The 27,294-nt window shown below is 51.2% G+C and overlaps 1 protein-coding gene across 7 annotated transcripts; it reads left to right on the top strand.

Moving 5' to 3' along the window:
- On the top strand, nt 1-25,461 carry TMEM72 (transmembrane protein 72). 7 transcript variants are annotated; one of them, XM_058435795.1, is made up of 7 exons: nt 8,712-9,549; nt 10,814-10,876; nt 11,371-11,418; nt 16,366-16,432; nt 20,440-20,511; nt 22,097-22,236; nt 23,102-25,461. In XM_058435795.1, exons 1-7 carry the CDS (start codon nt 9,456-9,458, stop codon nt 23,578-23,580), a joined length of 963 nt encoding a protein of 320 aa, XP_058291778.1. In that variant the 5' UTR covers nt 8,712-9,455; the 3' UTR covers nt 23,581-25,461. The 7 variants fall into 7 exon arrangements, with proteins under 7 accessions (XP_032027375.1, XP_058291778.1, XP_058291780.1 ...); XM_058435797.1 differs by lacking the exon at nt 11,371-11,418 and having other exon boundaries at nt 8,712-9,495; nt 23,102-25,450; XM_058435799.1 differs by lacking the exon at nt 11,371-11,418 and having other exon boundaries at nt 10,819-10,876; nt 23,102-25,450.
- The last annotated feature ends 1,833 nt before the right edge of the window (nt 25,462-27,294 follow it).

Raw genomic sequence — 27,294 nt, 5'->3', positions numbered from 1 at the left:
ATGAAGCTCCAGGTGTTCTGGACTGGGCTGGAATACACCTGCCGGCTCCTGGGCATCACCACTGCTGCAGGTAAGACCCCGCCTCCTGGCTGCTGATCCTTGTACACTGGCACCGCAGATAGGGCTGCCTGAGGGGTGGGAGGTGGCCGAGAGACAGCAGGCACATCTGGCCACTTCTGGTGCTTCCATTTTTTTCCCAAGACCCCCAGAAACGCTGCTCTGTAGAGCAGCAGCAGGTGCAGTGGGGTGAGCCTAGTGCCAGGGACCATAGGGCTGGGTGCTGGATCTTTGCTTGGCAACTCACCCTCCCTGTGACCTTGGGAAGCCTCCAGATCCTCATCTGCAAAATGATTCCAGGGGTTCACCCCACCTACTCAGAGTTGTCATGAGATGGAGGTGGAGACAGAAGGTGAAGGTAGAAAGGGCTGGGCCTCACTGTGTAGCTACAAAAGGTCAACTGAGCTCATCCTGCTTTACTCAAACCATAGCCCTACCTCATGGAGAGAGAATTCCCAGTCATGAGCAGCTCTGCCCTGGGGGGACAGGCTGAGCTCGGCTGGACATGGAGATCACAGGCTTCCCTCAGGCCCGTGCTGGACCCTGTTAACAGAACACCCTGTAGGAACCCAGACCCCTCTCTGAGGTCTGACTGCAGGAATGCACTGTGGTCTTAGTAGCAGAGATGCTTCCCAGAGATGCTGGGCTCCTCCCTCACCCAGCAGAATCACAGGGCTGCTCAACTGGCCAGGAGGGCAGACTGTTAGAGCAGAGCCCACAGCCACCATCCTGAGCCCTGCCTGCTCACTTCCCCAGGGCAGGCCTGACCCTTAGCCCCATTCCCCCTACAGGGCCAGGATCTGTTTTGGGAAAGTAAACAGGCAGAATTCTGAGCCCTTAACTCTGAGCCACATTGTCCCTTGGGGACAAAGAAGAGACACACCCTCTATCAAAGCCCTTCCCCACCACTGGGCAAAAGCTTACCCACAGGTCTTGCCAAATGGGAAAGTTCTCCTAGGTCAAAATCACATAGTGCTGGTTCCTGCCCCAGTCCAGTCACCTGCGTGATATATGACCTTGGGAAGCCCCTGACCCCTCTGAGGCTTGCACTTTCTGATCTGCATGATGGAGATGCTGGACCTGCTGGCCAGGTGTTTGGACAGATTAAGGATGCAGGAACTGAGCATGGCTAAGTGGAACTGAGGACGAAAACCTCTCAGCAGAAGCCCCCATGACACACTCCAGACCTCAATGGGAAGCTGGGTCATTTCAGGAGCACTGGGCTGGGTTCAACCATGAGCTGGCCAATGGGCTCTTAAAGCAACTAGGCCGTGAGTTAGATCATGAAGGGCTGCTGGATGGTTTAACCCCACCCCTCCTGCTACAGGATGGGGCACCTGAGCTCAAATGCGGGTGGTGACCTTGCCCAAGGTCATGCTGCATGTCAGAGGGACAGCCAGCCTGGAGCCCTGGTCCTTCAACTTTCACAAAGGCCAGGGCTCTGGCCAAAACCTTCCCTGTCTTCCAGAGTAGGCAGCAGGAGGAGGTTCAGAATTGCTCTGCTGAGGCTCTGAGTGGAGGCACTGATGGAGGAGCCAGATCCAGCCACTTTCAGAACCATGTTGTCATCTACACATAAGGGAATGATGGCCAAGATCCCCAACGAGCAAACAAGCCATCCTGGGGAGAGGAAGGCCACCCTAAATAGGTTTCCGTGTCTGTTGATCTGAGTCCACCCTGCTCCCTCTAGGCTTTGGTTTCCAAATCTGTAAAATGCCAAGAATCCCAGTTTCCCCAGCCACACTCCACCCAGAGCTGAGGCCCACCTCCTGTCGAGAGGCTGTTCTAAGATGTATTAAACTATGCTTCTAATGGATTAGCTAGAGACAGTTTAACAGTCTGATTTATCTCAGTCACCGGAAGAGTCTGCAGCCCCTGACACTCCCATGCGCGCGCACATAGGGCTCGTCTTAACCACAGCCTTTATCTCTGCACAAGGACTGCTGTTAATGCTGAGAATGGGCCTCCCTCTTGGTTTTGATAGGAGATTCAGACTAAAAATAGCCATGAGCTCCCTTCTAATGGCCAGGCTTTCAAATGATCTTGCTTGGGCTTTCTAGAGTGCTGGGAGCAAGTGGGAGGCTAGAGAAAAGGGTTTGGTGTTCTTGGGCAAATCTCGAGTTTCTTCCAGCATCGCTGAACTCCTGGCCTATTTCCAGTACATAAGATTTGCAAATTCCTTATTCTCCTAAGCCTCTTTTTTGTTGAAATCCTCTGTTGAGAAATCCAGGCTTCATTTACAAGGGCACTGCTGCTAGAGAGGAAATAAGACCGGAAATAGAGGGCCTCACTTTGCAGAAACCCTAGGGAGGTAGGGAGTGTGGATTTCTCAAAAGCTAGGAAGACATGTGACCCAAGGGCACTCAGAGTGTCACCTGCGGGGACCAGGCAGCTGCTAAGAGGCTACAGCCTCTCATTAGCAGCCTCTTCCCTGGACCCCCTGCAGACAGGATCAGGGCTGTCAAAGGCACTGAGGGCATCTGGTGGGTGCCTCTGCCAGCATGTCAAGGCCCTATGACTGTAGATGAAGCCACAGCCTTTGGATGAAGACTCCTTAGGATTCCTCGAAGTCCCACAGACCATTCTTGCCCCACCTCAGTGTCCAGCCCCACATCATGAGGGGTCGTAGAGCACAGACGGATCATTGCCACCACCAAATTGGGATAAACAGGCCTTGGGTAGTTGCACCTGGGTGGAAGTGTTTCTAAAATTAGAAAATTCCCTCCTTCTGGAGCAGTCATGTGGTTTCCAGGACATCACAGACCACTCCCGCATTGTTTACCCCGGGTTCATTTGCATCACCTCCCTGGCTCGGGATGTGGGGGTGGGGGGCAGGCGCCCATGGGTCCATGTGCATGCATGCGCCCCTGTGATGTCTAAGTGCCTCAGTTGCTGAGACGCGGCATCCATTGCTGCCCATGGAAGCAGACACAGTTGGGAAATGGCGCACAGGCTGTGAGCACTCCACATCCCCCTGTGCGGATGCCAGGGCTCCCGCCTGTCCATCCCTCAAAGCAGGTTCTCCCCGTGTCCACTGGAGACAAGGTAGATGTCCTGAGTGCGAGACTCAGGCCCCAGAGGAGGCTCAGCCCTGTGACAGGTTCTCAGCACAGACCAAATGGCAGGAAAGGGGTCCTGGGAAATGGGTTTAACTGAGCCTGGAGCACAGTGGTCCAGGGCATTCCTCTTCTGTGAGATGAGAAAGGACCTGTCCCACAGCATTGGTCCCAGTTGCAGGCTAGGAAGGCAGGGTTGGCTTCCCTTTGAACTTCAGTCATCCTCTTACCCTTTAACCTCAGGGGAATCTTGAATAACTCTCTCGCCACTCCCCAGCTCCTGCTGAGGTGGCCAGGAAGAGCATGGGAAGAGCCCTCTTTGTGGGGCAGAGGAGGCACCTCTCAGGCCGTCCAGGCTGGGTGTGGAGGGAAGGGGAGACATGTCCCTGGGCCCCGCCTTGTAGAGAAAGCCCTCCCCTCAGGCTGTGTCCTCACACAGAGATGTGCATGGGCTTCCCCAAAAGAGGCTTGCTCAGAAAATGTCTCTGGGCACTTGAGCAAGGCCTCCCAATTTCCCTCAGAGCAAAGAGGCTCCAGCTTGAGGCCCCACTGCCCCATCTCCAGGGCTGAATTTCACTCTTCCAGCCTCTGCCCAGAGCAGGGGTTGCTGAGAATTAACATGATCATTTGAGTATTTACTCAAATAATACGCAAAGCCCAAGCTTTGCACTACGTATTTTAAATGCAGTATCACATTTCATCCTCCTGTCATTGGAAGCATCATCATGTTCATCCTCATACCCACTGTACAGGAAGGGAAACCAAGGCCTGATGGAGTGAAGCATCTTGCTCAGGGTCTCACACTAGGAAGCAAGAAGACAAAGTTCCACCTGATGATGGTCTGCTCCTGAGACCCCACTCCTAATCGCTATTTCCTCCACCTGAATCAGGATTAAAAAGCATGTCTCATAGTATTTTGATGACCCCAAGATGCAGGATGCAAAACACACAGAGGAGAGCAAGAGAGGCTTGATCATAACTTCCCCATCCTCTACCATCATGCTCCTGCCCTTGGTCAGTTCTGATCAGGCAGGTGGGGTCATGGTGAGGACACAGGTACACTGAAGCACATAGTGAAGGGTCACCAAACACTTTCTAAATCTCAAGACACCAATATTCATTGCAGCTATCCATTCTCTATCTCAAGATTGCCACACATGCTTTAACCAGCACCACCATGACCTTCTCTAGCCAAACCTGCTCCTGGAAACTATCTGGGGACAGACAAATCTGCACACATTTCCAGAGGGAACTATCACAGTAGGGCTTGCCTTGATGGGTCCAGAGGTGCAGGACTGACTGCATGCATTACGGTCACTGTCTCGCTCCAGCCCCACAAATGCCTGAGAGGCTGGAGTGCTGGGCTCAGTCCCATTTTACAAATGAGGAAACTGAAGCTCAAAACACTGGCAGAGGTCACATGGCCAGGAGACAGAGATCTGGTGTTGGAACTCCACTCTGCCCAAACACAGGGCTGTGTTATGGCAGCTCCAAAGCAAAGGGCATGGCAGAGCCAGCAGGGCATGAGGGGATGGAGGCAGAGCCATTCTGAGCGAACTCTGCTTGTCAGGCTATTTCTCACAAATTGAGTGCTTGGGATCAACCTGGGATCACTGAGGGGTTTTATTTTGTTCCAGGTTTTGGCCCATTAACCTGTTTCTCTATATAATGGACACGGCCACATTTTCAACTGCTCCCATGCTTCCCACACAGTTAGAGCATTGGCTTATTAATGTAGATTAGGAGAAAAGAAGTATTTAAAACCCAGCTGTTCTCATTATATTTTAAAGGATACAGCAAATGCATAGTTTGACCTTAGCCCTGTTCAAAGCCTTCAGGAAAACAAATGCTTCTGAAGCAGCCATATTGGGCTCTCCATGCTGATTTCACCCCTCTTACATATATTTCCCCATGACCACCTCCTGCTGTTTAAGAAAACGTCACATACTCCAATGCCTCACAAGAGATTTATCACCCAAGTGAGCCCACATTGCATTTTCAGACCTTCCAAGTGAATGTTGACTGTTTTCCTTTTCTGTTACAATTGGCTCCACAAGTAAATGGAATCTGCCTCCCTCTGTTCCCCCCACCTACCACCGAAAGGCAATAGGATTTGGTTCAAACATTTCTTTTTTCACAACTTTGTGCCTGTGCCTTGCTTCTAGATTTATAACAAGAAATCTGAAACTTCAATTAGGTTTCATGTACTTGGCAAACTGTTGCTGAGTCCCCAGTCATGCAGTGTAGACACATGGATTAGAATGGCAAGAACTTGCCCTGTGGGAGCGCATGGGCTGGACAGAGAAGCAAACTAGTAAGTGCACATTCGAGCACCAAGCACTGCAGCGTAGTGTTTGGGAGGTGGGTCTGTGTCCTGGGACAACCACTGTATCTACCCTCTGGAGTTGTGAGGGCTCAATGAAACAATGGCTAAAGTAGCAAGCTGCCTGGCACATAGATTCTCACTCAGCATGGGCTAATTTTAGAGGAACATGCAAGGCATGGAACTGTGTACCATGAGTTATTGGCTCCTTTTGTTGGAAGGAAGAAGAAGGAAGATCCGAGGAAAGAAGCAAAGCAGTATGTGACTTATGAGGCTGGAAGGAGGAAGGGGCTACACTGTAAAGAGCATTATACTGGGAAACATTTCCCATCACATTCTGAGCTTGGGTTGTGAAGATCAGCCCACAGGAACTTGGCTATTTCTACGCCACATATAGTAAACCAACCAGAGGAAAGATGGCAGCCTTGTTTTATTTCTCATGGGATGACAGCTCTTTCAAGATTGTCCTGGGTTCTATTCAGCCTTCTGAAGAGGGCTGTGAACAAAAAGAAATGTTGTCTGACATAAGTGGCTGACACTGTGAAGAAGGGGCTCAGGAAGCCCCCCAGGAGGCCAGGTAATGGTCAGATGAAGAAGCCTGGTGTGTGTGGAATGGACAGAGAACAATGGGGGCATGGACAATGCTTTCTGGAAACCTGCCATGTGGATGAGTGAGCAGATGCATTCTCCCCAAACACTGAGAAGGAATAGGAAGTGAATACCTCGGTTCTCCCTGACATTGAGACCTGGAAGAAATTTCTCCTGTGGGCCTGTATAAGTTTGTTTTCACACTGCTGATAAAGACATGCCCAAGACTGGGCAATTTACAAAAGAAAGAGGTTTAATTGGACTTCGAGTTCCATGTGGCTGAGGAAGCCTCACAATCGTGGTAGAAGGCCAGGAGGAGCAAGTCACGTCTTACATGGATGGCAGCAGGCAAGGAGAGACAGCTTGTGTGGGGGAATTCCTCTTTTTAAAACCGTCAGATCTCTTGAGGCTTATTTGCTATCATGAGAACAACACATGAAAAACTTGCCCCCATGATTCAATTACCTCCTGCCAGTCCCTCCCACAACAGGTGGGAATTCAAAATGAGATCTGGATGGGAACACAGCCAAACCATATCAGGGTCCTTACAAGGGAGATGCTATTCTACGTGGGAGACACTATCCTCAATAGTGCCAATGAACCATGTGGGTCTGCAGAGTCCTTCCTCATCACCAAAGAGTGGGGTATCAGCACAGATGGCCTCACAGGTGAATTCTACCAACACTTAAGGAAGAAATTTCTATTCCACACAAACTTTTCCAGAAATTTGAAAGGAGGGAATACTTCTCAACTCATTCTATAAAATTAGTATTTATGTGGGTACCAAAACCAAAGATATTACAAGAAAACTATAGACTAATATTCTTTTCAGTATAGATGCAGAAATTCTAAGCAAAGTTTTAACAAATACAAATATATTGAAAGAATGATATATCATAATCAAGTGGAGTTCATCTCAGAAATGCAAGGTTGTTTTAATATTTGAAAAATCAATTGATGTAACTTACCAAGTGTTATGGACTAAATGTTTGTGTCCCCCCAGCCAAATTCATATGTGGAAATCCAAACACCCAAGATGATTGTATTAGGAGGTAGGGCCTTCTCTGAATGGAAATAGTGCCCTTATAAAAGAGATCTGAGAGAGCTCCCTAGGCCCTTCTATCATACAATGTGTGGTAACAGTGAGAAGACAGTTTTCTATAAGCAAGGGGTCCCTCAGATACCAAATCTGCCAGCAGCTTGATCTTGTACTTCCCAGCCTCCAGAACTGTAGGAAATAAATTTCTGTTGTCTATAAGTTACCCAGTATATGGAATTTGGTTATAGCAGCTGAAATGGACTAAGACATCATATTTAAAAACTAAAAAAGAAAAACCATATTATCATCTAAATAGACACAAAGTTTTAAACAAAATCCAACATTCTTTTATGATTAAAATAAAGCTATCATCAGCAAACTAGTAACAGAAGGAAACTCCCTCAACCTTAAGAGGTCATTACAGAAAACATACATCTACTTAAATGTAAAAGACCAGGTGCTTCCTCCTAAGATTAGGAACAAGGCAAGGGTGTCCACTCTACCACGTCCAGTCAGCATTGTACTGGAGGTTCTAGCCAGTGCAAGAAGCAGAAACAAAATGCATACAGATTGTCCAGGAAAAAGAAAAATTTTATTCACAGATGATGTTATCATCTATAGAAAATCTAATAGAATCTACCCAAAAACCTACTTGAGCTAATGGAGGAAATAGCAACATTGCAGAAGACAAGCTTAATATATAATAATCAACTGTATTTCCATACATTAGCAACAAACAATTAGAAAATGAAATCTTTAAAAATACAATTTACAATAGCATTGAAAATCTGAAATATTTAGGGATAAATCTGACAAAAGATGTAAAACAAACTACACTAGAAACTAGAAAACATTGCTGAGAGATAACAAAGAAAATCTAAATGAATGGAGATGTATCTTGTTGATGGGTCAGAAGGCTCAATATCGTTAAGACATCAGTTCTCTCCCAAATTGCAATACAGTTTCAATAGGAACTCAATCTGAAGTCTCTTCCAACTGAATGTCCAGAAATATCTGCCATGAAATCCTTCCCTTTTCCCACACTGTCTCTGAACCCTGGCTCATGTATGTCAGCTGAACTGATCTCCACACATAGGTAAACCTCCCCACCATGCTTACTGTTTGCCACAACTTCTGAGCTAAGAAGCCTGTGGCTACTACCTTACTGTCCCAGTGAATTCACAGCAACTGTTTCCAGCAACTCTGTAGTCTTGGAAATGGTACAAATCTAGCTTTTCACCTCTACCCTGGCGGTGACCACCTCTCCTGGACCATCCACGCCCATTGTCATCAGCCTGGAGCATCTTTCCCTGAGGTGTCCTTGGAGACCCTGAGTCCAGCAGGAGATGAGAATGAAAAGAAGCAATAAACATACATGGTGGGTTCTGAGGCTGCCCCAGTGAGTACAAAATTCTCATCCAATGCCCAGGGCATCCAGTGCCAAGGTTAGTGTGGCCTGATGACTGTGAAGCATCCCATGTTGCCACCAAGGGCATCACAATGAATGCAAGACATATGTCACAATTCAACCCATGGAGTCAGAACAGGTAAGCAACTGTGGATCATGAGGTCAGCCCTATGGCAAAAGCAGCAGCAGCCTGAGGCCAGGGGAATATCCCCTCAGTAGGCAGCCCCACAGATGGCCCCAGCCTCAGGAACATGCTGGCCTGAGCCCCGTGGGGTCCCTAGCAGGGTTATGGAGGGCTAACACAAGAGATGTAGAGATAGATGGGAGTTTGGGTCACTTACATCCCAACTGGGCTTTGAGAAGGGACCTCAAAGTAAATTAGTGAACAACAAACAACATCGGTGCACAGGGAACAGCTTTTTGGCCACAAAAAAACCCACAAGTGTGTTAATGGGAGCAAAGGATGAGAATAAACCCTCTCCTTCCACTGGAGAATACTGATGGGAACTGCCTGCCTCTTATAATAGCTTTCCTAGCCATCATCTGCATTTGTGCAACACTCTCATTTACTTAGACTGAGCAGTGTTGGGCACCTTTTTGCATGTTTTTATTTTCCCAATTTTCCAGAAGAAGATGCAGACCAAAGAGTTAATCACTTTCCTGAGGATGCAGGACTCGGCTTTTCTGACGCAGGCCTCGTATTCTTTCTGCTCCGGTGCAGCCCCCTCCTAGCTTTCGTCCACCCATGCTGAGACCAGAGCTCCAGGATGAGAAGAATACTCACACAGTGGCTGCCCTGCCCAGGGCTGTACCACAGGCCCTTGGCCCAGGATCTCTGATCTCTGCTAAGCCTGAACTACAACAAACAGTTCAGGAAAGCAACACAGAAGCAAGCCCTGGACCCTGAGAGAAGAAAGTTCTTGTACCAAGGTTGGATCTGGCCCAGACAGGAGGGACAGAGACTGGAGGGAAGGAGCTAACAAGATGAGAGAGGCCAGGCTTGTCCAAGAATGGCTACATCAAGGTGCAATGCAAGGCACTTCCTGGGATCATGCAGGGAGTGAGACAGAGGCGTGGGGTGAGCTGTTCTGGAGTGGGCATAAGGTACCTCTGTTGGGCTGGGGTGAGAGTAGCTAGGGAGCCTGAGGTGGGATAATAGGGAGGGATGGAAGGACTCAAAGGCCACTAATGGCGGTGTCAAGCAGTGCTGTTCAGTGTTCCCGTGCCCCTCCACCTGGGCGGGAAAGACAGCACAGCCAGACTGAAGCACGTCTCAGGGCAATTATTTCTTGTAGAGAATTTGGTGTCATAAGGCTCTGATTCTGCGGGTAGCAGGGCCTTTGTCCCATTGTTCGTCTCCATTGATTGGCTCCTGATCATTGATCAGCTAAATCCAAAGATCAGCTCTTCAGTCATTGGTCCCAGCTCAGGGTAATGCCCTGGGGGTATCTGTTCCAGTGAGTTGCTGATTCAGGCCAACCACTTCCACACTGGACTAGCACCCTGTGAAGGCAGAGCTTCCAAGACACCAGCCCCACTGCCCTGTGAGAAGGATGGAAGGCCAGAGCGCAGGCTAAATTCCAAGAGGAGCTAGAAGCCCGCAGACCCTGGGCCTCCCAAATCTCTAGATGCCAGTGCCAGAGCTACCACTCTCAGGGCCAGGGAAGGGCCTACACTGCCCCTGAGGGAGGGAGTGCCACCTTGGGCTTAGACTGAGGGCCACATTAAATTACAATGAGGCCAACTTAATTTTACAATAAGTACCCCCTTAATTTTAAGAGGAGCACTTCCTTCATTTTAGAACACCTCCTTAATTTGATGGCAAATATCTTCTTAGTTTTAGGGAGAACGCCTCCTAATGAACGAGCACCTCTGTAATTTTAGGAGGTGTGCCTCCTTAATTTTGAGCCCTGGTGTCTTTCTGGGCCTACCCTGCTCCTAGTTCTCCGGGTGCCATAACTTCTTTGTGTTTAACAGAGAGCCCCGCCTAAATCTGAAACCTGGCAGAAACCTAAGGTCCACAAAACAAGGAGTGGGCCGTCCTCATCCACAGGTTGAAGTGAGGCCTTTGAGAGGGCGGGGGCCCACCTGTGCAGTCTCCGGGAACAGATGCTCAGCAGACTGGAGAGGAGCTCCTTCTTACCTGTGCCAACCCCATTCTTCATTCAAGCCCCCACTAAATTTCAGGCCACACTTCATGTTCACCTCCTGCCAATTCTGGAGACCAGTCCCCTGGAAAAAAAAACTTTTGGGAAACTCCAGGCCCTGGGTGAAAACACTTTGGGGTCCTATATCTATGTCATGTGGAACTGTGATACCTTCCAAAAATATTTTGTTCCCAGTACAGTCCAGTCAGCACACCAGGCTAGAAGCTTCCACAGCCAGGCCCAACATGGCTCTCTGGGGTGAGTGTTGGATACGGTTCACGAAATTCCTGCAGCAAGGAATCTCACTTCTTGCTTTCTTCAATTTTTCTACTGAGAATGTTTGCAAAAGGCAACTGTGGGAGGGACCTGCTTTGGATGATACAGGGTTCTCCTCCACAGATCCTCTATGAAGTCTTAAGTTATAAAACCACCAATAGGATTCCATGACCCAGTGGAAGTCCCCAGACACCATCCCTATTCCTAGGAGCCTGAATCTCCAAGGCTATAGGGCAGGTGCTGCAGGACCCAGAAATGCTTACTCCTGAGGAGTCAGAATATAATGTTTACTCTAAGGAGTCAGGCCAGACACAGAGACTTCTACGCCAAAAACCTCAGGTGGCTAGATGCCTGAATAAGCTGCTTTTCCAGTTACCCTTGCATGGCTGCATAACAGCCCACTACAAAACGTAGTGATGTTAAGACTACAGTCATTTGATTATACTCAAAACATTGTGATTCGGAAATTCTGGCAGAACGCGGTGGAGGCGGCTCACCTCTGCTCCATGATGACTGGGCCACAGGTGGGGTCACAGGTAGGGTGGCTGGCATGGCTCACGTGGCTGAGGTGGCTCATCTGGTGCTTTGGTTCTGATTGTTGTCTGGGTCCATCACTTCCAGTCTGTGTCACATCTGCTGGAACTGGAATGTCAAAGATAACTTCTTCCATCATTTGTCCTGTGCAACGCTGAACCAGCTGGGGTTGTTGTGCCTCTCTCTCTCTCTCTCTTTTTCTTTCTCTCTCTCTGTTTCTCATCCTTTCTCTCTTTCTCTCTCTCACTCTCATTTCTCCCTCTCTCTTTTTAGAAGTCTCTCTACAAGGCTGGCTTGGGCTTCCTCACAATATGTCAGTCTTACTCCTCAGGGATTAGCAGGTGTGTCTTCACAGCAAAACCATTCTTAGCCAACTTTCCTGAGAGATGGCAGCCAGCACATCGCTGAGAAAACCGGGAGACCTTAGAGTTGGCAGTTCCCACTTGGGAGATGTGCAGATGAAACAAGACGTACGGAGAGGGCCTACTGTCTACATGGTGTGTGGTGGCACCTGGGTGAGAGGCAACAGGGCTGACATGCCCAGGAAGCTTCCAATCCCAGACACCTCCTGGCCAGCCCACACCTCTGCCCCCCTACTGCCCAGATAAAGTCCAAACATCAACATGCAATGGCAGGGCATGCCTTCTGCTTTATGCCTGGGAAGCCTCCTTCTCTGGGTCCCCAGACAGAACAGACCCTCCACTCTCCTGGGTCTCTATGCCAAGCACCTTGCCTTGCCACTGGACAGCAAAGCCACCTGCACCACACCACCAGGAGCCACAGCCAGAACTGTGCTTCAAGCCCAAGTCAACAAAGAAACTAGCAGATACCCTGTGCTGGGAGAGGGAGTGGCCAGGAGCACCTGGAGCTGGTCTCTGTCCCTCAGCCACCACCAAATATCACCGAAGTCTCTCACCATCTTCACGGGGTCAGGGAGCTTTCTGAAATACCAATCTAAACACGAGTCCCTTCTGCTTACGCTGCAGAGCCCAATATTTAAGAACCCCACAGTCACCTTGATCCACATGCACTGCCCATTGCCCCCCACTGTACCCCTGCTTCTGCTGTTAGGGGCCCCCACACCCTGCAGTGCCTGGCCCCTCCATCTGCACAGATGTATTCCTGCTGCTTTCCTAGTCTACTCTACCTTCATCTTTATTCATCTTCCCCGATAGTCCCACGAGTGGCCCCTCCTGTCTGGCCCCAGAACTCCTGGGTGAGTCCCTCGTCCAGCCTGGGTCACTGCCCTCGCTGAATGCACTTCTCTCAGTCCACATCACATCTCTCCTGCTGGACTAAGCATACCCCAGCCATGAGCCTAGTGCCTGGCCCAACCGGTAACCACAGAAGACCAGGTGGGCCTCGGAGAAGTGGCCAGGAGCCACTCCCCAAGGAGGGTGGGCCTGCCGCTCCCAGCAGAGCTGCCTGAACATCAAGACCAGAGGCAAACAGAGCAGGGGACAGAGGAGGGACTCTGTCCGTGTTGTTTCAACCTGGCATGCTCTGCATCCAGGAACACGAACCCCAAAAGTGGGAGGATTGAGCAGAAAGTGGTGACCCGTTGGCCTGGATATCAAAGGGCTTTACAGCCTCCCATGAGCGCCCCACTGATCCTCTTCCGCCTTGGGTAAATTGAGGAGCCATACTCCTGGCTCCCCACACTCTCCTCCTCCTGCCAACTGGCATCCCTCAGTCTTGGCAGGCAGAATCCCGCTGGCTATGGTTGGGAGGGAGCTTGTGGGAGTGACCCCATGCCCCTTAGTACAAAGTGGCTGACTGGACACTGGCAAAGCTGTCAGGGCCAAGCTGGGGGGAAGGAGTCGCCTCTTTGCATTGATCACCTGACATCTATCAGGCACTAAGCCGTGCATTTCAGACTCCAATCCAAGCAATTTTCTCCAGTCCAAACAATGACTCTGTGAGTTGTAACTTATTCTGCCCCTTCCACAGATGAGAAAACACAGCTTGGATGAGTTAAGTACTTGCCGCTTGTGTGTAATAACACAGAGAACTGGGATTTCCATCTGGCTCTCATTTCTCTGTTGCCATTTTTTGATTTTTTTTTTTTTTTTTTTTGCAAACCAGCACTGTCTCTACAGTGTTCCTCAAATGCCCCTCTGACCGCTGACCCTCTGTTTGTCTAAAGAGTACAAAACAAAAGCCATCAAAATAGCTCTCCACATGCCAAACGGGTGCAGGTCAGGAAAGAAGCTGAGTTCCCAAGACCCTTTCCTGCCATCTGCTGGTCATCTGCCCCAAGGCCCTGCAAATTGGCCAACATGACATGCCATGTGAGTGGAGCCCATGCCTGCCCTACAGAGTGCTCAACGCAGGCATCAGCCTGGAGTCAAACACCCCTTCCCAGGCCCAGGGCAGGAAGCACTTCTTCCCCAGCCAGTGATTCACTGAGCACCCATGACACGTTTGGTATCAGTTAGCTCCCTACGGTCCTCATGACCAGTGTGTGCAGGAAATATAATGAGGAAACTGAGACTCAGAGAGATTGGGTGACTGTGCTATGAACTGGGAAATGAGAGACTGAAACTCAGGATCTGACCTGGGCCTCCATCCGTGGTTGGTTGGTTGGTTTGACTTACATTCTGTGTGCCTCAGTTTCCTCTATGTAAACTGGGGATAACAAGAGTACCTTCTCATAGGACTGCTGCAATGATTAAAAAAGCAAATGAATGCTGGGTGCTGAGAATAGGACATGGCAAAAACCAAATAAATGGCCATTTGCCTGCACAACACACATATACTCACATACACTCACATATTCACACATGCACATTCACACACATACACACTTACACACACACACGCACACATATATACTCACACTCACATATTCACACAGGCACATTCACACACACATATATACTCACACTCACATATTCACACAGGCACATTCACACACACATATATACTCACACTCACATATTCACACAGGCACATTCACACACACACTCACATGCACACATATACTCACATACACTCACATTCACACATACATTCACACATGCACTTACATACACACCCACATACACACACATACACTCACACACTCACATATATACTCACATATGCACATATACTCACACACTCACACATGTACACACACATACACTCACACATGCACTCACAAGCCTACCCACACACACGTGTCCACACATGCACACACACACGTGTCCACACATGCACGCACACGCGTGTCCACACATGCACACACACACGTGTCCACACATGCACGCACACGCGTGTCCACACAGGCATGCACGCATGCTGGCAGGCAGTGGGTAGCAGGAAACCGCGCACCACCTAGAGCTGGCTGCCTCCACCTGGTCTCTAGGCCCTCAGTGTCCAGCATGTATCCTTGAGTGAACCACACAGGCCACTGAGCCTCACTGTCCTCCTCTGTAAAATGGAGAGAGTGGGACTCCTGTGCCACGGGCCTGCTGGAAGGGCCGGGATGTGTGCAACATGATGTGGAAGCTCTGAAGTGCTCTGTAAGTTTGGACTCTTCAGTTAGGCTGGCACTGCAGGGGGATGTGGCCCACTAGCATCATCTGTCCTCGCCCCAGGTGAGCCAGCAGGGCAGCTGGAACCTGGAGAGGGTGGGAGACTCGGTGTCTGCCTCTGGTGAACCAAGGGACTGGTGGCACGTTAATGTGGGCAGTCGCCCATGAAGCACAGCGGAGCCCCAGAGCCCTCCATCCATCACTCAGAAAACATAACCGCCTCTTCTTGCCTGCCTAGATCCAAGTGCTCTGTCCCCTTTCCCCTGCCCCGTATCTTCATGATTACCCATCCCACCCCCCACCCCCGGAATCGAGGGGTGGAGTGCTGGTAGCTTCAGTGCAAGGCTCTTCCCTGCTCTCTAGAAGAGGCGTTTCAGCATTGGACGAAGGGCCCCCGTCAGCTTGAGACACCAAGCGATGAAAGCCCACACAATGTCTCTACCAGGGAAGAGAGGAAGCACCAGAAGCCAGGAAGCTGCGCCACAAGCAGCAGGGAAGCTGCGCCACCCCCAGGCAGCCAGGGACGACAGCCCAGCCCACCATCTTTGACTGGGAGGAAGAGAGGATGAAGCCACCCTTCAGCACACAGCAGGGGCATCATCAGAGCCCAGAGAGAAATAGAGTCAGCAGTGTAATCAGTTAGGAACAGAAAGACTTCTGGTCAGCAGGCCGATGCACTGCCCCTGGAATGTTTCTATTGGGGACTCCAAGGGTCAGTGCTGTGCTGGTTGTGGGAAGCCATGGGAGCAAGCAAATCCCTGTGAGGAGAGCACCCAGAGACAGCAAGTCTGGAAAGGCAGGTCCGAGATGAAATTCACCTATGACAAATGAAAGGTCAGCACCAACTGCCAAGAAAGGGGAGGAGGAGAGCTGAAGTTGAGTAACATTTCCTTGTCAGAGCAAAAGCCCAGGGGTTTAATCAGCACTGGGTCCAAAGCAATGAGCAATGAGTGTGACCTGCAGCCACCCCTCAGCAAGCAAGACCAAGGCCACACAACAGCAACTGGTGACCCAAGCAAGAGAACAGGGCTGGGGCAGGACCCATCCACAGCCAAACACTGAAGCTAGACACACAGCACACACTGGGGTGGGCCCCAGCACGTGACAGAACAGCTGTGAACCAAGGGGCTGGTAGCACATTAGTGTGGGCAGTCGCTGGGGGCACTAAGGGTGGCTGCTCTGGGGAAGCTTAATCAGAAGACCTCTGGGCCTCTGCCTGGAGTTCCAGGGAGCAATCCAGGAGGCTTCCTGCTCTCTTGCACCTTGCTGGTCACAGCTGCCTGTGTCATGAAGAGAAGAACCTACCTTGGCTGTCAGTCCCCCGAAAGAAAACACACTCCACAGCCAAGGTACCCTCAACAGGGCAGTGCTGTGGTATAGAGCACCAGGCCCACTCTTCCTTCTCCTCTTGCCCCTTAGTGTTGATCGGCGTGGGCACTGAGACCTTCCTCCAGGGCCAGTTCAAAAGCCTGGCTTTCTATCTGCTGTGAGTATGTGTGCACGTGCCACTTTTGACCTGGAAGTTCTGCTCAATTCACCCTACATCTTTATACTCAGAATAACTCAGAGCAGTCCCCTTCCCATGCGAATTCCATCCTATCTCAGGGGTGAAGGTAGTTGAGGGGGGCTCTAGAATAGCTCCTGGTTTGTGCAGACCATCCCATAAATCAATGAATTACCCTTTCTACCCACCCATCCATCCATCCACCAGTTCATCCAGCCAGTCACCCATCTATCCATCCATCTGCCCATCCATTCATCAACCCACCCATCCATCCACTCACCCACCAATCTATTCACCCATCTACCCATCCACTTATCCATCTATCCCTCCATCTACCCATCCATCCAGCTACCTATCCATCTACCCACCCACCTCTTCATCCACCTGCCCATCCATCCATCTATCCATCCATCTACCTATCCACTCACCTATCCATCTATTTGCCCACCCATCTATTTATCCATCCACCCACCCATCCATCCATCTACCCATATATGCATATATACATACACACACCCATTCACCCATCCACCCACCCATTTATCCCTCTATCTTCCAATTCATCCAGCCAGCCACTCATCTATCCATCCACCTGCTTATCCATCCATCTATGCACCTACACATCCATCCATCCATCCAACTACCCATACACTCAACCATCCATCCATCCACCCACCTATCCATTTATTCACCCATCCATCTATTCATCCATTCACTCACCCATCCATCCATACACCCACCCGTCTATCTATCTATCTACCCATCTATCTATCTATTCATTTACCCATCCATACATCTATCCATCCATCCATCCATCCACCCACCTATCCATCCATCCATCCATCCACCTACTCATCCATACACCCACCCATCCATGCATCTCATCAATCATTTATTTATTCAGCAAATATTAATTGAGCTCTTGTTTAGAGAATGGGGAATCAGGTCAAAGGAATATATATTTGAGCTTCTCTACATGCCAAACACAGTTAAATGTCTTAATTGCATTGTTATTTAACTTTCACAGCACTGTAGGAGAAGGGCATATTGGCCTAGTTTTACAGATGAGAAAATTCAGAAAGAGTAAGCAGGTTAGCTCACGTCACCAAGCTCATGAACAGCAGGATCCAGATTCAAACCCAAGACCCTTTTGTTCCCCAGACAATGTCTTTTCTTCTCCACTACCAGCTACCTCTGTAAACGTGTCCTGGCAGGAAGGTGATCCTGTGCAGTGGTGTCCCAGGGTATTAGAAGAACCTGGGTCTCTGCCCCAGCATCTCTGCAGCCCCATCCTGAGGGGCTTCTAGCAGTTTCTTCCTAATGATATAGGAAGGCTCTGTGTTCTAACCCCCCAAATCCTGAAGAGCTTACTGAACTGAGAAGCAATAGATAACAATTTGCCAGGCTGCCCCACAAATGTCCTGTTCTGCCTACAGGGTCCACCAGGCTGTGACCTCCACTCCCCTCCCTCCTCAGGATCCACCTCCACCTTCAGGTGGCAGCTGACCTGTGCTCTTAGCTTCCACTCTCCCACCTCAGGGCAGGCCCCTTGCTGTGTTTGGGGGCTCACACCTGCCATCTCCCAGATGCAGTCCAACCTCCGAGCCCATTTCCACACTGCCATCTAGACACACAGATCTCTCTGACAACCTTCAAGGGCTTCCACCACCTCTGGTCCACACCCTGTACCATATTCTGGCCTCTGCCTCACTTCTTGCCACTTATGTACAGCCAGGGGCTTCTGACTCTTTTTCAAACTCACCAGCATGGCCTCGCCTCCAAGCTTCACTCATTCTGTTGGGTGCCCAAGCACCTTCCACCCATTTCCACCTGCCCAATGCCTGACACTCCTTCCTGGCATTCCACCCTGGCAATTGTGCCCTGAGCCTGGAGCCCCTGCTGGCTGGCAGTGACTTCTCCTGGTTCTGAACACCCTCCATGTCTAACTGACCATGTCCCTAGCCACTGTGCACCATTGCCCTGGGATCCAGAAGCAGGCTGGCCTTCCAGCCTCCGGTGGGTCCCTAACTCTCAGGTCAGGCCACGGCAGGTGAATGCAGGCTGCCTTCTGCCCAGAACCCTGTTTTGTCTCTGTTTTGAGGGGACCCTATGCCCATGTGGTCTCTGGGAGGTCCAGTCCAGCCTGGGGTCCCCTGCCCCTCGCTGTGCCCTGCTCTCTAACACCCGCAGGATCAGCACTCAGTACCTGCCCTGTCTGTCCCTCCCTACCACTCAATAGCACCAGACAGGAAGTCTGAATGAGTCGCTTTATTCCCCAAGCCTTGATATACCCCTCTGTCCCAGGGCATAGAAAAAGGCAGTGGCAATTATTTTGCAAAGCACATGTCTTGATGTGCCTGTTAGGCACACAAGCTCTGGAGCCCGAGTGCTGGGTTCTGATCTTCCCCGTGCTACTGATAAGGGGCCATTGGTGATGGGGCAAACCGTTCTGTGCCTTAGTTTCCTCATCTGTAAACTGACAGTAATTATAGCGTTTATTATAATATAATATAGTGTTTATTATAAAATTGTTGCAAGGACTAAATGAGTTGATATTTGTAAGGCCTTTAGAACTATGCCTGGCCCATAGCAATCGTTACGTAAATGTTAGTTATTATCATTTTAAAACCAAGGGGTAAGAGTTAGGCTGACACTGGGAGGCATAGAGAGTGAGAGGAGTGGAGATCACTAAATGATCTAACTAATCACAGGCAGAGAGAAATGATAACTAGAATTGAAATAATCACTGTGTGCCAAGCATGGACCTAAGTGCTTTACAATATCTTTTAATTCTTAGAACAGTTTTACTGTTGATGCACTATAATAACCCCAGTTCACAGCTGAGGAAACTGAGACACAGAAAGGTCACACCTCTCACCTGTGATCACACAATCTAGAAACACCCATGGCTCCGAGGAAACCCTGACCCCAAGCCACCTTCTGCACAACACTATCCACTTTCATTCCTTCATTTATTGCAATGCTCATTAATGGAACCCAATAAGCCCAACCCACTGTGAGCCTGGGCTGTATGGAAGAATTAGACAGGGAACGCCCTCTGGGAGTTCACAGACTGGTGACTCTGGTCATATGGTACCACATGGAGGAGTAAGAGGAGGTCACCAGACAGACCGGAGAGGGAAGGGGAAGGCCTTCCAGGAAGAGCTCACTTGTGCAAAAGCCCTGTGGCACCTGATAGCTTCTTGTGTTGTCAAGGGAACATGGAGGATAGGCAGTGAGACCCTCCGTAAGTACATATTCCATTTCCAAGGATTCTGATGTGAGTCTAGGGGTGGCCTGGGAGCCATGAATTCTACATTCTTCAGGAGATGCTGATTGCAGCGTCCCTGGACCACACTGGGAACACGAGGAGCCTTTGAGGCATCCTATATCAGGAGGAACATGATCAGATTCAGGTGTCAGGCAGCGCAGAGTGACACAGTGGGGGAGCAGGAGATAGGGCTGGGGTAAGTGAGGAAGTGGAGCTGGTGCAGGGGTCTGGGGGGGCAAGGCCTGAACCCAGGCAATGCCCATGAGGTCAGAGAACAGGAGCGATTTGGCAGGTATTGAAGGAATGTAATCAACAGCTCCTGGTGACTGGACAATAGGAAAAGGAAGAAGGAAAGGGTCAAGAACAGGTCCAGGTTTAAGGCTGGAACACAGGCAGTGGGTGTCCATTCTGGTGACCAGCAGGTAGAAGGACGTGCCTGCCAGTGTCACACAGGGTGCCAGATGAAGGCCATGTCACCTGCTGACCACGGTGCCCTCCCCACCCATCTCTGAACCCCAGACCCCACCTCTCCCCAGCACGGCCCAGTCTGGAACAGGCCGTGGCCTGGAGACAGCCCGTGGTGAATGTTGTCTGGGGGAATCCAGGTCAGTCCACTGGCTGTAGATGTGATGTCAGGAGGCCACGTGTGAGAAGACAGCCCTCAGGAAAGCAAAGGAAGACAGAGGCGCCAGCCTCCCTCACCTGTCTCCATCTACAGGTTTACAGGAGCCGCTGTCTCCATATGCGAAGGGGCCTACTTTGTGGCTCAGCTGCTGGCCATCTGCTTCCAGTAAGTAGTCTCCAGAGAGACCCCTCCATTGTCCACCCCAGCCCCAGACACCACAGATGTCTCCACCCAAGAGCCCACAACCAGGGGATGTCCTGCTCCTGAAGCCACCGTGGACAGGAGCCTCCCAACGAGGTACAGCCAGCCTGGCCTGGAGGTGGGCACAGGCCTACGGGGCTCCATTGCCTTCTTTGCCCTGGCCCCAACCAAGAGAACCAACCGGCACATTCATTCAGGGCCTGTCCTTGCCCAGAATCCCCAGAAAAGTCCAGCTCCCCCTCACCAGGAGCAGCCAGTCACTGGGCCCCAGTGTCTGAGCCATCTGCCATGGGGTGAGGACCCTGCGGAAGGCCCAGCTGGGAGTGAGTAGACCTGGGATTGGGAACTGGCTCTGTCTCTTCCTAGGGCCAGGGGGCAAGTCAGGGGCGGTACGCCTCTACACCCTTTCGTGGGGCAAGAGTGCAGACCCTGCAGGATCTCGTGAGGCCCTTGCTGCTTCCCAGCCTATGCTCAATATGTGGAAGCTGTTATGGATGAGACCAAGGACTGTGGCTCTCAGAACCTAGACACTGGTCCCTGGGTGGTCAGTGAGAGAGCCAGTCTTCAGATCCAGCTGTCCCAGCACCTTGTGAGGCCACTGGCTGCCTCTCAGGCTCACCAGCCCTAAGGCAGAAAGCTTTCCACTTTCTGCTGAACTCCACTGCCAAGGCGTGCTTGGAACTTCAGCTGGGGAGAAGGCTGGGGAGGAATGGACCCTGGGTGAAGTCTACCGCACCCTGCCACCATACACACGCAGGAATGGGCACCAGGGGGCACCAGTGAGCCATGGCAGTCCAGCCGGCTGAGCATAAGAGCAGTGCTTTGGGCCACCTGGACAGCCTGAGCACTCCCTCAAAGCTAGAGGGGCAGGATGCGGCTGTGTAGAGCCCCAGCTCTAGGCCAATTCAGAGGATGAAGGTGCTGGGTCTAAAGGCAGGCACTTGCCCCCTGTGAAACATGGAGGCAGCGCCCCTGAAGGAAGCTGCTCAGCATCAGGCTTCTGCCAGGGCTATGTGTGCTCCCTGTGTATACAGTTAGAAAAGAAGCCCTTCTGGGCCAACACTGTACTGTGCCTAGGCAAGGCTGGGTGAACAGGGCAAGGCTGGGTGAACAGGGCACAGCTGGGTGCCAGCCTGCTCACTCACCTGGCCAGGCCTCTTGTGCAGTCCACTACAAGCACAACTGTCCCAGGCAGGTGGCTCCCGAACTGCACACTTTCTCTGCATTAGTGCAGACTTCGCAGTGAGCCCTGAGCCTCCAGCTGTCTTCCTCACTAACTCATGCAGCATCCTGAGAACATTTAACTTGCTTCCCCCTCGACCAGAAAAACAGGTCTGGGCAGCCTTCCAAAAACTTGTGGACCCTCTAGAGGGACTCAGGAAAATCCACTCATTGTGGAACCCACACCAAGGACTGCTAGGGCTTCCTGTTCAGCCAAGGCCCACTGCAGAGCATGCCCACAGCAGGGCCCGGCCCAGACTCCATGGCATCTGGTCTTGCCGGGGTTTTCCTGAGACACATTATGGTAACCTGGACTCCCTCTCACCAGGTGTCAACCAGGGTCCCTGGCAGACAGAGTAAGGGAGAAAGCCCACTGGCTGGGCTGCTTCCAGAAGTTCCTGGCCTACCTGCTGCTGTCGGTGGCCTGCTTCCTCCACCCGGTCCTGGTCTGGCACGTGACCATTCCAGGTAAGAGCACAGGGGTAGAGATATGCAGCCCCAGCACAGGTGGACTCTGAGCAGGAGGAGCTGAGCCCCTCCAAGTCTAGCTCCAGTGGTGGCTCCAGGGACCTTACCTACCCCACTGCCCTCTCTGACCTAGAGGGTGGACATAAGGAATCACGGGAATGCCAGACATCCTCCATGCTGACCAAATGGCAGGAATGTCCCAAGAAGTGCATCCTTCCTTCACAGAGCCGTCCAGAAGTGGAACCGCAAAGGGGAACTCACCTTTCCTCCCACTGACCATGTGTGGTCTGAGCCTCCAAAGGGTGTGACATGGCCACTTCCCTGCCCAAACCCTTCTGAATCTCCCCAGTGCCTACTCATTCAGCCTGTGTTGAAAGGCACTTCAGGGTGGGACCCCAGAAAATCTTCACAGCTTCATCTCCTACTTCCACTTCACTAGGTGCACACCACTGGCCAGCTGGTTTCTGATCACAGAACCCAGGATTTCTTGCTCCCACCTCTTCAGTTTCATCCATGACCTTTTCTGCTAGTGTCCGTCTCCTCTCTGCTCCCTATCTGTGAAAACTGTGCCCCCTCCTCATGAACCCATCTACAATACAGGGAAGACAGCCCTCCAGGGAGACCACGTTGAAAAGCAGAGCCTCCATCCTTCCTGCCATTTAGCATCCCCGTCCCAGCCTCCAAGTGGACCCCCAAATCTGATGTGGGGTGTGAGGACAAGCCAGGCAAGAGGGCCAGGGCCACAGGGGCCTGTGAATGGCCACACAGTGCCGGGTTGCCGGGGCCCTGCTGCACAACATGCTTGCAAGGGCTCTGGATTTTTTCCGCGACTCATCTGTAGCCCTGACCTCTGGCTCTTTTCCAGGCTCCATGCTCATCATCACCGGCCTGGCCTACTTCCTTCTGAGCAAGCGGAAGAAGAGGAAAGCTGCCCCGGAGGTGCTGGCCTCCCCAGAGCAGTACACAGACCCCTCCAGCAGCGCTGTGAGCACCACCGGCTCTGGGGACACAGAGCAAACCTACACCTTCCATGAGGCCCTCAAGGAGGGGCCCAGCTCCCTTTTCATCCACATGAAGAGTATCCTGAAGGGGACCAAGAAGCCCAGTGCCCTCCAGCCCCCCAACACCCTGATGGAGCTGAGCCTGGAGCCAGCCGACTCCCTGGCCAAGAAGAAGCAGGTGCACTTTGAAGACAACGTGGTCCGCATCGTCCCCTCCCTCGCCGAAGGTCTGGATGATGGGGACAGTGAGCCAGAGGAGACCACCTCTGACACGACACCCATCATTCCCCCTCCCCAGGTCCCGCTCTTCCTGTCATCTCTTACAGCCACTGGCCTGTTCTGAGCACTTGCTCCAGCCTGGAGGACGCTCAGTGAGGGGTCTACCTAGCTCAGTGGCCCTCCCTGGAGTTTCAGGGTCTTCTCGGGTCAGCTTTTCAAGGGGTAACGAGACACCCCCACACTGGCTGGGCCCCTGAGGCCATCAGGAGGTGTGACTGGCCAGCATTTCTGCAGAGGCCTCGAGGGAGGCACAAACAAGGCTCACACCACCTCAAGCCAGCACAAGCTCCTTCCTCCTGGCCACAGGTGGGGAACCCTTTTTGCTTTCCCAACGAGACCATCACTGCCACTGTGCATAAGGCTGCAGGTGCCATTGACTCAGCCCAGAAGGGACAGAGGATGTCTGCCCAGCAAAAGCCTCTGGGCTTTTCATACTCCTGACCCAGGGCCCAGCACTCAGTGAGGAACCTATGGTCCACCTATCTCTGAAGGCCCAGGGAAGTGTCAGCAACTTAAGCATCTCTAAGGCAGGAGAAGGTGGCCATGGGTCTTGACAAACCGAGACTGCTCAGGGTCGGGAGGGGAGGCTGCAGGCCTCTGGTGGGAGCAGCCGGGCCGTGGGCCGCATTCTCTGCATGCTCTAGGGCTGGGGCTGAGCTGCTCAGGGAAACAATGCCACTCTGTGCTCACTGTGGGAAAGCCAGGCCAGATGAGCAAAGCTCAATCCAGAAACATGGCTGGAGACTTCCAGCCTCCTTACCACACGGCCTTTCCAAGATTCCAAGTTGATGACGCAAACTGAAAGCAGTGAATGCCAGGGCCCAGAAGGCAATGTCTGCTGTGTGCAGGACCACAGAGGCTGCCCAGGGGTGGCACAGCACAGAGAAGTGGCAGTGCCATGTTTAGGCACCTCGTAGCAGAATAGGTGATAAATATAAATTTCTTCAAAATGAAAGGAAGTGAGGGGGGAAAAAGAGGAGGGAAAATGGGAGGATATGAGGAAGTGGGCATGCAGGCAAGTTCTCTGCCATGGGGCCACGGAAGTGACAGTTAACCCAGAAGGAACAAAGACATCTGAATCAGATATTCCTTTGTAAATCTGTAAAGGCTTTACAATATAGGCTTTACTTCTAAAAATTGCTGTCGGGTCCATGAGGCTGTTGCCAGGAAGAGCAGACACACCATTCTTCATGGCAACTGCAGTGATGGAGCAGTCAGGAGGAAGAGTCCTGTGGCTTCTCAGTCCCTGTGGGGGCTAACGCCAAGCTCTGTAGAACGAGCCTTAGAGCGCACACTCTACAGTCTAATGAGAAACTTGTGTTTGTGCTTGCACACGTATCAGTGTTCCCTGCAGGATATTTTACAAAGGTATGAAAATAATGGCCAACCAGAAGCTAGTATCAGTTTGGGGCCTAAATGCAGCAGGTGTTGCTGATAAGCAGATAAGCAGAGCGCTTCCTGCAGTAGCCCAGGTCTCACCAATCAAATGACAAATGGCTAATCAAGACATTCCTGCAAGCCCTCGATGGTAAGAGCCGCAGAGCTGCTTCTTCAGCTGCCATCAAGGCAGGACCTCAGGACCTGACTGTCTACAGTCAGGGAAGAGTGAACAATATGGGATATGGGTATAGGTAGGTGGTAGGCAAGGATGGTGCCCCATGGCTGATGGGCCGGGTGTCTCAGGCAGGTCCCCTGTGCACAGAAAGAGCCTAAGTGCAGAGGAGCCAGGCGTCTTTCCCCTGTCATCTGTGGAAGGGGAATGCAATGGCCACAGACACCCCCATGGCACAGACATGGCCAGCCTCTGACATTCTTGTGCATCAGAGTAGCTCTGTCCTCAGAGCCCCAGTCAGCAGAGCTGGATGACCAGGTCGCAAGAAGCAAACCAGGAAGTGTGATGTCAGAGCTGTCAGATCCCATGTAATAAACACTTCAGTAAACCCAAGTGTGGAGTGTTGTTTTGGGTGTGTTTCAGAGATGTATGTTGGGAGCACCCTTTTGGAGGTGTCTTAGAGTGTGCGCTGGGAGTTCCATCATGATGCGCTGGGAGTTCCATCATGATGCGATGGAATTCTGAGGCACCTAGGCTTCCTGGAGATTGTCATCAGTTAAGAGAGTGTCTGCTGGTGTGCAACATTACAGGACAATTATGATCTTACCTAGGTTAGTAAAGTTCTCAAACACTCATGGCTACAAAACAAAAAACAAAAAGCTGGAGAGAGATCATTAGATAGGCCAGAACACTCACTCATCAGTGGACCAAGCAAGAAAATGGCATCTTCCTCATAAGCAGATGAGCACCACGTGTCTCCATTGATTCTCAGCCTGTGACCTCTATGACCACATCTTTGTCCAGTAGGATCCCTGCATAGCAGATGTTGTAATGATCTGCATCCTTGCCAAGAAGCAAAGACTAGAAGGGCTGGTCCTGCTGTGATCCCCCTCCCTGTCTCAGCAGAGAGGGGAGCATTTTGTATATGAAGAACAGAATGACAGGAAGAAGAGCCCCAGGCTGAGCACGTTCAACCTCCACAAATATACATCTGACCTTGTTCAAGCCCCTTGGCATCTCTGGCTCAGGTTCCCCTATTAAGTGGGAATCACAGCAGTAACTCAACAAGACAGGGGCAAGTGCTTTTCAGAACTACAAACAAGTCACTATGATTGCACCACATCCCTATCCCTATGGGGGACTCGCCGTGAGAGGGCACTGAGGAAGCACCACCCTGACTTGCGTCTGTAGCAAGGCCAGTTCAGGTCCAAGAGCTCCTGTCTCCACTCCAGGTTCCAGGGCTAGAGCCTGGGGAGGGTATAGCCCCCAATGCCTACCTCAGAGGAAAGGGATAGTGGACCCCACATTTGCTAGTAGCTGCACCCTGGGGGTCACACCACGGGTCCTCTGTCTCCCTCTCCCATCAGCCCTAAGGTGGTCTTTTGTTTTTAGTTTTCGGAAATATCTTTATTGAGATATAATTCATATAACATAAAATTCACCAATTTAAAGTGTACAGCTAGGCCAGCACAGTGGCTCATGCCTGTAATCCAAGCACTTTGGGAGTCCAAGGCGAGTGGATCACTTGAGCCCAGGAATTTGAGACCAGCCTAGGCAACATAGCAAAACCCTGTTCGTACCAAAAGTACAAAAAATTAGCCAGGCATGGTGGCACACACCTGTAGTTCCAGCTACTCAAGAGGCGAAGATGGAAGAATGGTTTGAGCCTAGGAGGTCAAGGCTGCAGTGAGCTGAGATAATTCCACTGCACGCCAGCCTGGGCAACTGAGTGAGACCCTGTCTCAAAATAATCTTTAAAAAATTTTTAAATAAAAAAAAGTGTACAGCTAAACAGTTCCTAGTAGATTTTTTTTTTTTTAATATAAATGGAGTCTCGCTTTGTCGCCAGGCTGGAGTGCAGTGGTGTGATCTCAGCTGACGGCATCCTCTGCCTCTAGGGTTCAAGCGATTCTCTTGCCTCAGCCTCCTGAGTAGATGGGCCTACAGGCGCATGCCACCATGCCCAGCATTTTTGTATTTTTAGTAGAGACAGGGTTCACTATCTTGGCCAGGATGGCCTTGATCTCTTGACTTCATGATCCACCCGCCTCAGCCTCCCAAAGTGCTGGGATTATAGGCGTGAGCCACCATGCCAGGCCTCTAGTAGATTCTTAAACTATGTTCACCACAATGTAAATTCACAACATTTTCATCATCCCCCAAAGCAAACACAACCTAGCACCCATTCGCACTCACTCCCTACCTCCCATCACCTGCCCTAAGCAA

This window comes from Hylobates moloch, unplaced genomic scaffold (assembly GCF_009828535.3).
Source record: "Hylobates moloch isolate HMO894 unplaced genomic scaffold, HMol_V3 SCAFFOLD_3, whole genome shotgun sequence".
Taxonomy (NCBI): Eukaryota; Metazoa; Chordata; class Mammalia; order Primates; family Hylobatidae; genus Hylobates; species Hylobates moloch.
The sequence above is the reverse complement of the archived record's forward strand: the minus strand, read 5'-3'. Positions and strand labels throughout refer to the sequence as shown.